The sequence below is a fragment of the Jatropha curcas genome, chromosome 5, assembly GCF_041381405.1.
Source record: "Jatropha curcas cultivar XTBG-Jc1 chromosome 5, XTBG_Jcur_1.0, whole genome shotgun sequence".
In the NCBI taxonomy this organism is placed as follows: domain Eukaryota; kingdom Viridiplantae; phylum Streptophyta; class Magnoliopsida; order Malpighiales; family Euphorbiaceae; genus Jatropha; species Jatropha curcas.
In genome coordinates this window covers 19,853,039-19,866,347 of record NC_143155.1, presented here as the reverse complement: position 1 = coordinate 19,866,347, position 13,309 = coordinate 19,853,039, and the positions used below count along the sequence as shown (strand labels likewise).

Sequence of the window (13,309 nt, the reverse complement as noted above, 5' to 3'; positions counted from 1 at the left end):
AGTTGTAATCAATAATTTTCCTTAGAAAATTCATATGATGTTCTTGGTTTCATTCATCCACTGTGTCAATAATAATCTAAAAGCAAAAATGAACAAATTAATTATAATCAATAGTCTACTGAAGGTTTAATTTTAATATTTTCAACTAATTATTAATCATTGAAACTAATCAAAATAATATTTATTATACAATATGAATAATCTTCCTTTTTAAATGATTAGCGCTAAATTAATAAAAATTTATGTGATGTCTCCCTCCTCACAACAAATAAAATTGATAAGATCAATCAGACTGCATTTAATAGGCAATAATTCAATAATTTTAATTGATTAATATTTAGTTATGGAATATAATGCAAGACCAAATAATAAACCTCCACTGATGTTTTTTTATAATTTTAATTAATATATTATTCAACATAAATTCCTAAACAACAAAGAAGGCATTAAAATTGATCTTAAATTCCAAGCTTCAATAGATCAAATATCACAAAAGGTTACAACCATGAATAACACTTAACCAATCCAAACCTTAAACTTTTCCATGAAAAAAAGAAAAAGAAATTTAAAAACATTGGATCGCTACTATACAAAGAAAGTTACGCAGCAAAATTAAAAAAACTTGGGATCATAGCCATTGCTTGTGGTAGCCAAGATATAATAAGCAACAATATGACCAATAGAACCCCAAGCAAGAACATCAACAATATTAAAACCAACAGGATCGTTTGATTTTAGAAGGCTAACATATTCTTTAGCCCTAACATCTCCTGCCTCAAAATGGGTAACTCCATTTTGCTCCGGCAAGCCTTGTTTTGCTACGTTTTCTCTTTGGAAGTTAAAGAAAACGAACCTACCAAGAAAAAGAGAGAGCCCTGTGCTTAGGCTTATAACAAGTGGTGCACTAAGCTCTGCTTTGATGGCCAAGTTCTTTCTTGGGTTGGTGGCGGTGGTGGTTGTGAGCTTCTTGGTGGCTTTGGTTAGGGGGAGAGGTCTAAGGCCTTGGAAAGAGACATTGGATGGGGAAATATTGGTCTGGTGGTGGTTTTGGATGGTGGGTGTGAAAAATAAGGTGGACGTTGCCATTGGTGGTGCTGGTGATGTTGGAGTTGGAGGTTTTGAAAATTTAGGATGAGATTTGTATAGTGGAGGTGGTGGTGGAGGAGGAGGAGGAGGATAAAGAAACCATATATTTGGGAAGTAAGATTTGTGAGGATGGAATGATAGGAGAAAGATTTTGGAAGATGAGGTGGCTTTGTTTTATTGGTCCTTTGTGGATTAGAGATTCTTGGTTTCGAAGGACAACCAAAATTACACATATATGCAACAAAAGTATATATAATGTATTTATTGTACCAAAAAAAAATATAATGGATTTACCATTTTGGTTAAATTATTATTATAACAATTATGAAAATATCATTTAATAATTTCATTCCAATTTTCATTTTTAGTAATTGAGTTAAATAAAAGTACAAGATTTTGAGTGATTAAAGATTTTTTCAATTTGAGCAAAAAGGGTGCAATATTTATGCTGTTACCTATTAATTAGTTGAGTTTTGCTCCCTTCTTTTTTTTCTAAAAAAAATTATTTTACAATAGTTTAATAATTATAATATTTTAAATTATTAGGGACTAAAATGATATATAACATAAAAAATAAAGATTAAAAGTGTATTGAAAAAATTTAGAATTCTAAAAATTGAGACTAAATTGTTGACGTTAAATGATATATCGGCATTTGACAAAAATAATGATCTTCAGAAAACTATTTCTAATCTAATATAATTTCAAAACTATTTACAAATTTAATGTTTATCCTGACATGAGGAGAGAGTGTTGTACTAAAACTATTAATTGAGTTGGTGGTTTCAGAGCAATAGAAAAAGTACATCGTACTGACAAACACTAAGTAAAAAGTAGTTATATGAATAAATAATAATTTTTATTTTGTATTGAGACCACCAATCCAATTGGTCTCAATACAAAATGAAAATTTTAAATTATCAATTTGTTTTTTCACTAAAAACACAATTCGTTTAGTGGTTTTAGTCAACTATGAGATGTGACTACAAGTCGGCAAAAAGTATATGAGAAAATAGTATTTTTGTTAAGAGTCCACCAGATTAATTAGTGATTTCAATAAAAAAATAATTGTTCACTCAAAATATTTTTTCATTAAAACACATGTATGATCTAGTGGTTTTGGTTTACAATTATTTCAAGTTAAGTAATAACAACATAAGTTTCCTTACACAGTTAAAAATTACCGAGAGTAATAAAGTGCTTCGAGTTGAACTTGTATGATGTTAAAAATGTCGTAATAACTAATACATGAAAAATTAATCATATTAATATCTACCCACATATCCTCTTATACTACACCTTGGAGGCCTCCTATTACGACGTGGATTTCAGCGTACTGCATCTTCTCTAATACCTTTATATTCTTCTCCATGCTCAGTATTTATATCGACACTCATGCGAGGAGCTTAAACTACATTCACAAATGGTTATTATGGGCTAGAAAATGTTAGATGAGTTTGTTGCTCAGGTACATCATCATCTCAAAGAAATCATTGAATGAGTGCCTAGCATGAGATGTAAATCCATCACGTATGCCAAAAAACATCGCAGAAGTATTGAAAGCAGGTACTGTATATTGAAGTAACGTTACCTCGCCTATTTTGAAGCAAGAAGTATGGATTTAATGGATTGCCATCATGGAGTGTAATGAATGTTCAATGACATTTCTGATGTTGCAGATGGTACACTCCACTCAAATTGTGGTGTGATAGGTCTTATTTTTATAGTATTTTTAATATAATTTTTATTAGGATTTTTAGTGTTTTTAATTACTTTAATTAATTTTTATTTAGATTTATTTATGTTTTTAATTAAGTTTCCTTGATTCTTGATAAATTTGATTTGAAAGGTTTTCAACAGAAAAATAGCCAAAATTTACATTAAAGATGGTTGGAATTGAAATATGGAAATAAAAACATGGCCAAGTCAGTAATTATGGAAATAAGAGCAAAATTTATTATTCAATTATATTAAGAAATTAAATGAATAGATAAAAAGATGTCGAATAATTATCATAGCTCCAACTTCTGCACCTCAAAATGAAATCCAACGTCTAGTTCGTTGCACATATCAAATGCATTGCACTAAAATCACTAGATTATATGTGTGTCGGTGAATAAATATTTTTTTATTGAAACTACTAATTAATTTGGTGGACTTTTAGCAAACACTATTTCCCTACATATTTTTTGCTGACTAGTAGTTACATCTCACAGTTGTACTGAACCACCAAACGAATTGTGTGTTTTAGTAAAAAGACAAATTGACAACTTAAAATTTTTATTTTGTATTGAGACCACCAATCCAATTGGTGGTTTCAATACAAAATAAAAATTATTGTTCATTCATATAACTACTTTTTACTTACTGCTTGTCAGTATTGATTACTTTTTTTATTGCACTGAAACCATCAACTCAATTGGTGGTTTTAGTGCAACACTCTCTTTCCATGTCAAGACAAACATTAGATTGGCAAATAGTTTTGAAATGATATTAGATTGAGAAATAGTTTTGTAGAGAGCATTATTTTTGTCAAAAGCATGAGTGTTATAGTAATTTGCCTTTGGCCTTTTTTTGTAGATTTTCATTAATTCCCTAATACTTTTTAGAATTTTGATTTAAGATGTTTCACGAATAAATCTCTCTTTCTTACAAATCAATTAAAATAATTTAAACGTTGTAACTCAATTGACAACGCAGGCTAGGTATGTGGAAAGAGCTCTTAGGCTCAATCCCCACTAAATACACTTGCAGGAAGGGGCAAAAAACTTTAACTGTAACTAAGCTCGAGCCGGATTAGACGGTCCGGATACCATTATTTTGCACAAAAAACTTAAGTAATCTCTCCAACAATTTTTATTAGTCACATTTTAGAAGTTATTTGTCTGTCATTTTGAAAAATTAAAAAATAATTTTTATTTTTTCCTAATTTCATCTCTATCTCTATTAAACGCAATAACTACATTCTATAATTTTCTATTTATCACCTCAAATTACCGTATATCCAATTTTCTTAGTCTTAATTTTAATTAGTGGTAAATTTATGGAGAGAAAATTCTTAAATTTAGAGTAATTACGTGAGTTAAAAGAAAATTTTATCAAATTAAAAAATTTTTTATTATAATTTATTAGGTGATTTAATCTTGAAATTAAGCTTTCTATTAGGCAGAAGATAAAATTTAAAATTTAAAAGTCTATTAATGGCTCATAGCATTTGAATTACATATAAGTATTAGAGATAAATCAATTAATTTTAATCATAATAAAATAAATCTACAATCTAAAATGAAATAAAACAATAATATTCTTAAATTTTTTATTTTCAAAGAATAATAAATTTAAGTTAACATCAAAACTAGTTAGTAAACTATTTTGGTAAGGAAGGTAAAGTGATGCAGTAAAAGGTTTTTTTTTTTTTTTTTTTTTTTTTTAGGAAACAAATGATTATATTAAAAAGAAGAATCCAATATATTAAAAGGCCAAATGGAAAGAGGGACATCCTTAAACCAAATAGCAATATTAAGAGAAGGGAAGGAAAATATATTATTAATGAAATTGTTAAAATTATTATAGCTGATAATAATATTATTTTTATTATATAAAGATTAATGATTAAGGAAAGATATTATTGATGAAATTATTAAGATTTTATTATTACTGAAAATAATATTATTGGATTATTGTTTGTTATTATATTATTAAAATACTATTATTACCTTCATTACTATTATTATTACTAAAGTACTATTAAAATTAATATTAGAAATTACAATGATATATATATTAGAAATAAAAGATACAGAACATGGAAAATAGAAAAATATTTATTTGGTAATTATATTAATTAAGTTGTTAATCAATAATTTTTTATAAATTTAGTTAAAATATTTCCTTTGATATATTGGACAAAGGAAATGAAATTAACTATGAAATTTGTTAGGATCATTTATTATTAATAATAATATTATTTTCTAGTATTTATTTTGGATATTTATTATGAGAAATAAACTTTCATGAAATAAATCAGTTTAAAAAATTAAAAGATTAAGTATTCAGTTTTAATATAATTAGTTTAATATTAATTAAGTTATAGTAAATATAAAAATGATTGATCCCTTAGCAAATAAATGATATAATTACCACAAAAGAATTGGATATTAGAAACTCGTTTCTAAATGCTGAACTCCGTTGCTAATTTACAGAATAAAAACGGAAAGCATTTACATCTACTTTTAGAAACTTCTTTTAATCCTTTGCTATTTTTATCATGAATAATATAATATATTTGAAATTGAGTCAGTTGATTATATTATCGAATTTAAAATTACAAAATTTGTGAATATTTTCAGAAAATATTATATAAATAGAAAATAATATCTTCAGAGGGTATTTGAGAAATTAGAATTTTTTAATTAGCTATGTAATATTTCCAATGGACTATTGAGTTCAATATTTGGAATTACTCGATCAATTGGAATTTAATTATTGGATCAGTGAGCTAAATAAATTAATTATAAAGTTTCAAAGTTTAAGACAGTTAAAATATTATTTCACATATGCAAAACAATTGTATAATGTATTAAGTAAGTCGAGTCATCCGTGGAAAGTGAAAAAATTATTGTAAATAAGTAATATATACGCTTGCATGTAAATAAATAATATGTTACTATTAAATAAATAATTTATAAATAATTTAAAAAATATAAATTGAAATGTACATATACGATAATTTTTAAAAACTAGGACATTCACACGCTTAAAACTTATTACACTAAATAAAATAATTCATTAAGATTTCAAATAAATATATAATCATTTATAATAAATCATAAATATAAAATAATAAAAAAACTTAATTTCTTTTTTCAATGACACAAAAACAAATTAAAAAGTTACTTCTTTTTTAATTAGTAATTAAAAAAAAATTCTGATTGATTAGTTTGGTGTATAGAGTAGTCTCATAAGTCAGGAGTTAGGTTGCACGAATATGAGATACGAGAATGTACGAGATATGACAATTTTTAAAAAAGTAGGACATTTACATGTTTAGGACACACTACACTAAATAAGTAATACATTAATATTTCAAATAAATAAACTATCATTTATAGTAAATCATAAACATAAAAATAAAAAGAGCATAATTTCTTATTTCAATATAATTAGTTAAATTCTCAAAATCATTATCACTGTTGAAAATACATTAATATTGTACATACATTTTTTGATATAGGTTATACCATACATGACTTTTTCTACTGTTCGTGAAAGGCTTCGCAGAATACTTAAGAAAGCATATCTTAATTAGGAATAACAATTTTACTCGACACGGCGGACACCCAATCAGATCCTGATCTGATTTTGACAAGTTTGGATAGTGAATAAACGAGTTTAGGACGGATTCGGATAGTATCTTTACTACTCATATCGGGTTCGGGTCAAGTTCAAGGACTCGGATATCTGCTACTCATTTAATTAATATTCTAAAATATTTAAAATAATTATTTTCTAAAGAAAATTATATATATATATATATATATATATATATATATATATATATATATATATATATATATATATATATAGACCTTTTTAATTATAATTAATGCTATAATTATATTTAATATTTAATATTTATATTATATTTTTTTATTAAATCAAAATAATAATTTTATGATTTTTACTTATTTTTAAAAATTTAAAAATATATATTTTTATGTAAACGGGTTTGGGTATTTAAATAGGTAATTATAATCAGGTGGGATAAATTCAGTTGTTAAACGGGTTCAGATATTTATAATGTATTTCATAATCATTTTATTATTTTTGAATGATGTTATAAAAGATTATTGCCTCTTGCTACTCCGTGCATCGCGCATGTGCTAACACTAGTTATAAAAGAAACGTTGAAACTTAACATTAGCACCGTCGAAACAGGTTATCTGGTTTGGCCTGCACGGACTCATCCCAAAACTAGCCGTGCTTAAAAGCTTGTTAAAAAACAAACCTCTAATATCTAAGCTCGGCCCAGCCGTCAACGGGCTACAGACAGATCGGATAAGTCCGTTTTTAAAAATATTTTTTGCATTACTTTAAAAATAAAATGTTGTTGGGTGAACTTTTTTTTAAATATATATATATATATATATATATATATATATATAGTTAAATGAGATAAATAATGATTATATACAAATAAATATATATATAAGAAAAAAAAAAAAAGAAAAAGGTTAACAAAAATTACTGCCAGAGAAATCTTTCGTCATAAATTAAGAAAGTGGGCCCGCGTGCCGGACGGATCCAGCCCGCATGAAAATGGATCCAATTAAAAAAATTCGTTTTCAAAACGAAATTCAATTTAATATTTTTTTTGTTTTAAAATAGAACAAGACAAAATGACCATTTAGTACTATTAAAGTATAATAAATGAATTACGTTTTCCTTTTTTATATTTATTAAGATGATTTTCTTATAATTTGGTCTGAAATATTACTAAAAAATGAAAATCAATATCATAGTAATGTATTAAGACACGTAACTCAAAATCGATGTGGACAAACATTTGTTTAATGTTGAATTGATAGAGACATATAATGGTTAAAGACAAGCAACTACAATTACGATTGCACACGTGACACCAACCACTCAGTCATTCAAAAATGGGGTTAGGACTAAATAATGTAACTTCTAGAACCTATTCCCAAAGTAATGTGATTTAATTTTACTTTCAAAAATAACTTTGAACGAAAAAGAAAAGAGTGAATCTTTATAATTAATATATTCAATACACATCAATATTAAACTTAGCCCATTGAATAAACATTTCAGTGGTTTGGCATGTTATCGTGCCTCAAATTATATAAGTAACATTGTATGCATGTGTATATGAATTCACGTGTGACGTTCGTATAAGTATGAAAATACACAAGCTCATCTTTAGCTTCACCAATATATTGGTATGGATGGTACAATATACCGGACGATAAATAAGTCTTTTACATATATATTTATATATATATATATATATATATATATAATTTTGCCCTGTTCACTAAAATTTTAATATGTTCTAACTAATTTTTAATATTACAACTAAACAATATTTGAAATTTCAAAAGTATCTTTGAAAGCAAAAAAACCTAAGTATCATTTCATCAAACATTAAAACACTATAAATAGTGAAAGTTTGCTTTTTTTTTGGCTTGAAGCCTAAGTTAAACGGACACTTTAAAAGATTGAACGTATCCATTTCGATCGTTAACACTTCACAAAACTCCTGAACACATGACAGACACTTTAAAAGATATGTTCTATTATTTATTTTATTTAATTACTATTGGACACTTTAAGAACACATATGAAGACATTTTATGGACACTTTTGGAAATACATTGAGGACACTTCACATACCAATTTAAAAATTAAAATGTAAAATTTCATCGAGGATTACTTTGATCTCTTTTAGAGATATTAGAATTCTTGAAATTGTCAATTTATGATTTTCAATAATGATATTAATTTTGAGAATTTAACTAATAATGTTGAAATAAGAAATTAAATACTATTATTTTTTATTTATGATTTATATAAATATATAATTTTTAAGGTCTAAATGCTTATGTTGCAACATGTTAGAGTATGAAAATGATGACATGATATTTATTTTTTCATTATAATTAATATCTTTTATATTTAAATAAGAATTAAATGTTCTTTATTAAATAATGGAGTTACAATTAAACTAATAAGATTTCGTTATAATTAATATATAATAAATATAAAGTTTTTCATTAAATAGTTTTTATTCTATAAAAAAAACTGATGGAGTTATAATAGAGTCATAGTTAATAAAAATTAATTAAATAATATAATTAGATTAACCAGTAGAATTAAAATATTAATTTCAATTCACTAAAATTTATTTCATTAAGATTAAATATTCTTATAGTTCATTTAATTTGAATATATGAGAATTTCAAAGAAAAAAATAATTAACTAAATATATCAATTGAATAACAATAATTTGGTCACAATAATCAATTGTGCTAATTAATGTTCCAGTTTAATATTTGAGAATTTTTTTTAAAAAAAACCTATAGTTTTACCTTTCATCATTTAATTAAAAGTACATAAACAAATTATTTAAATTAAAGCAACCTAAATATAAATTAAAATTATAAAATAAAAAAATATACAATCTGCACATCGCGTGGGTTCAAGACTAGTTTACTATTAGTAATTGTTTATTTATTTGAATTATTAATAAATTGTAACTTAGTTAGTATAGCATGCCTTATGCGTATTGGTGTCCTACTTTTTTTTAAATTATTGTGTCTCGTTGCCAGGTCATGTGGTGTCATACCTTGTATGCGTGTCTTTGCAATCTAGCTTAAAGCTATATGAAAATCTTTTGACAAATAGAGACTTAGAACTAGTTGAAAATTTTGTGCTTAAACCAAACAATAAAATAAAGGGATATTGATAATTTCAGTTTTTAAACTCTTTAATTTTTTTCTATTTGAGTGCCTGACTGAAAAATATTTTCAATTGGGTGTATAAATTTTTTCAAAAATACAATCATGTGCTTTTAGCTGACTTCTGGCATCGAATTGCTAACTTCACAGATGTGGGCTGCACTTTTCATGAGTTGTCAGAGGATGTGTAATAAAAGTCAAATACACATCATATCCACGTGGATATGTTTGTGAAATCTCAAAAATACCCTTACTTTCCCATCACTCATCATGTTCAAAACCATTTTAGGGCAAAATTGCTTCTACCTTTGCAAATAGAGAATGCAGAAGACAAATCTATGGACTATTGCATATGTAGATATGGATTTGGATGCCCTGTGAGAACTTCATGCATCGAATGGAATTCGAGAAGGCGTTTCATGGCCTATGAGACTCAATTGGTAAGTGTGTTAGCTTGTTCTCTAAATTTAAGGCCTTCATGTTGTGGAAAGATAAAAAATTCAGTTAATTTCATATAGTTCATGTTCCCTAAAGGTGGATCGTAGTCGTGGATATGATTATTTTGAGTGGATAGACCGGTTATAGGAGATAGAGCATTGAGAATTATACTAGGCCTATTAAGGACCCAGAATGAATTAGAGAAGCAAATGCAGAGAAATTAGAGGCAGGAGAAGTTGTTTTGGTTGTAGGTGATCATCTCATTGCTCATTATTATTTTCAAGTGACCTTAATTGTAATAGTTTGTAGTAATGATCATAGGAGGCGATGATAGGTGTAGTTTTGGTATAGTTGATGATTTTTTGCCAGTAAACTAATGTAGTTGACATTAGGATAGATGATGGTCAGTGTAGGATTTCAGGGAAGCCTATGATTCCCATCTTTACCTTTTGTATTGATTACTTTGGACCTTTGGCCTTTGCTCTTTTGATTTCTTTTTGTTTGTCAAAAAATTCTTCATCTTTTGCATCTTAAAGTTCTTCATCATCATATGATATTCACTCACACTCCACTAGATCTTCATTTTCCTCCTCATCATATTCTTCATCTTCACTTTATTCTGTTTCACCAACATGAGCTGTTGTTGCAGCTTCCTTCAAAGCCTCAATAATATCATTCACTGACTTAATGCCCTCAGCAATAAAAGACCTCCATTTGTTTCATCATAAGATATTAATACTCCTACCACCTGCCTCAGTAGTATTATAATTGACATTCATATCAAACTCAACAGGCCCAGATGAGAAATGAATGCCCCCACCCACCTCACCATAGTCAATATGCTCATAAGTTTCATCTAATACCCTACTACTAGAATCGGCTACTGCTTTTCCCTTTTCATTGTACCTATACACTGTAGTTAGGTCACACACAGTGTCAACATTACCCTCACTTAAAGTTTCATTTTTGTCCCTAACTATTACATGCTCAACAAGTGGCTAGTCCATCATATACAAAAGTAAGTCCATGCGCTAAAGGTCTTCCAAGCTGTCTAAAATGTATTTTTTCTATCACTCTCTTCCCCATTACATCTTGCATGCATGCATAAAAAACTTTAAGATAAAATTTGTCAAAATTAGCTCCTATTAATAGTTTATACTCTCCAACATATACACAACCACTACCAAATAAATATCCCTAATGATTCACTTCAATTCCACATTCAAACCCACTACATTTGAACCAAAAATACTCAGAAAAATAAAACAAAAGCAATGTCGAAAATACCCAGAAAAAAAAAAAAGCAAGATACCTTATTTAATAAACAATACACACAAAAGAAAAAAAATCATAAACTAAGCACAACAAATACACAACAATAATGTACCGCTTCTACAAAGCAAATGGAACACATACCTGTTGTCAAAATCATCCAAAAGCTCCATTATAGCTCGGTCAAAAACAATAGATCTCCTTTTATGCAACAATCAACGTCGATTTCAATATCTTTGCATCGAATCCTTAAGAAATATCAAGAAAACCTAATTTTGATAAAGAGGTCTCTGTTTTGAAAGGCTTAGCTTGAGGAAAATTTGGAAAATGGGGACTGGGAGTCTCAAAATTTGGTTTTCAATTATTGTCACGACCCGTTTCCATGGGCCGGACCGGCACTAGGACCTGGGCGGGCATAAGGCCTCTGAGGTCCGTGGTAAACATATCTTAGTTAATCCATGTTCTATTTATAATTGTGGCTTCAGGCCCAATAACTTATTTCATCAATATATCAAAAGTACAATTCATACAATTAATATATGTGCTCTTATTATTCAATTGCAACCCATTTGGAATACAATTGCAGAACTCCATAATCTACAGTCCTTAACATTACATGGCTAACACAACTATTAACAAGTTTTTAGTTTCGATATTTCGACTCAGTCGGGTCCATAGGACTCTCTTTTCTTCCTATTACCAGAAAAAAAAAGGAGGCAGGGGTGAGCACCAAACTCAGTGAGTAGGGTTAGATAACCCTTTCACCCCACACAATCACTCATATGTTATAATAAATCAATTTAGTCCTCCGACTAATTATATGATCATGCAGTTTGTCACACAAATGGCAATACAACAGCAATCACAATTATTATCATCTTCATATAATCACATCACGTGAAAATTAGTCAGTGGCGTCACCGAAACCCTAGATGAGCCGTCCTCCCACATGGCCCATCCTCTCACAACGTGTGCACCAGGGAGCCGATCCCCCATACATGGCCGACCAGTCTAATCCTCACTTGACCAGCCCTCTCATTGTTTTTTCATTCTCTCTTTTCTTTTCCATACCAACAGGAGGCCACCCTGTGGTTTTCCATATCATCCATATCATATCATCAGGTGCACACAGGGGTGCCGATCTCCCCATACATGGCCGACGGTCTCACAATCCCATAGTGACCCACTTCATCCCAATGCCACACAAACAAAGCACAGTAATATCATAACACAGGTAATCAAACAATTTCTTTTTAATCGCAACAAATAATGCAGCACAATATAATATTTCACCAAGTAATGCATGCTAACATTTAGTCGTGATGCATGTGCAGGTGGATGATGCGAATTATCTAACACTACTCACAGTTCTTTATTGTGCTTTAAAGGACTATCTCTATTACTGCATCCTTCCAGCATTTGTCTCACCATTCTGGAACTCATAAGCATCTAGAAAGAAAATTATGCATAAGATTCCCAATTCCATAAATGTACTTTGCATTCATTTATTAATTTTTGAGGCTCTATAGCTATTTATCTTAACTTATCGAACTAAATTTTATATATATATATATATATATATATATTATTTTATTTATAACTTGTAATAAAGGTTCTAATTATTTACTAAGTAATATTTTTATAATAATAATAAATACAATGATAATAATAATAATAATAATAATAATAATACTAAAAGTTTTAGTTGTTACTACCTATTAAGGATATAACTGATTTAGGTGTTTCGCCGAAAATTTGGCAGCATTTCCCTTATAAACTGTACTACCCAATTTTACATATTCTACATTTCAACACACAGCCCATCTATCGGACAATTCACATTAACTGATCCCGTCCGCCCTAACCATCATTCATTTGTTCATTCAATTCACATAGCCCATTCATCGGGCACATTCTCATTTAAGCTAAATTCCCATGATATAATTAATTGTCTTATAACTAATTACTTGTCTATATCATAAATTATAATTCTTCCTAACAATATTTATTAAAATTCCTAAAATTAACTTACATAA

The 13,309-nt window shown here is 28.0% G+C and overlaps 1 protein-coding gene across 1 annotated transcript; it reads right to left on the bottom strand.

Moving 5' to 3' along the window:
• Window positions 1-452: 452 nt before the first annotated feature.
• PSAG (photosystem I subunit G) lies at window positions 453-1,191 on the bottom strand. The gene has a single exon (XM_012218756.4). The coding sequence runs from the start codon at window positions 1,084-1,086 to the stop codon at window positions 613-615; it is 474 nt and encodes a 157-aa protein (XP_012074146.1). The 5' UTR covers window positions 1,087-1,191; the 3' UTR covers window positions 453-612.
• Between the last annotated feature and the right edge of the window lie 12,118 nt (window positions 1,192-13,309).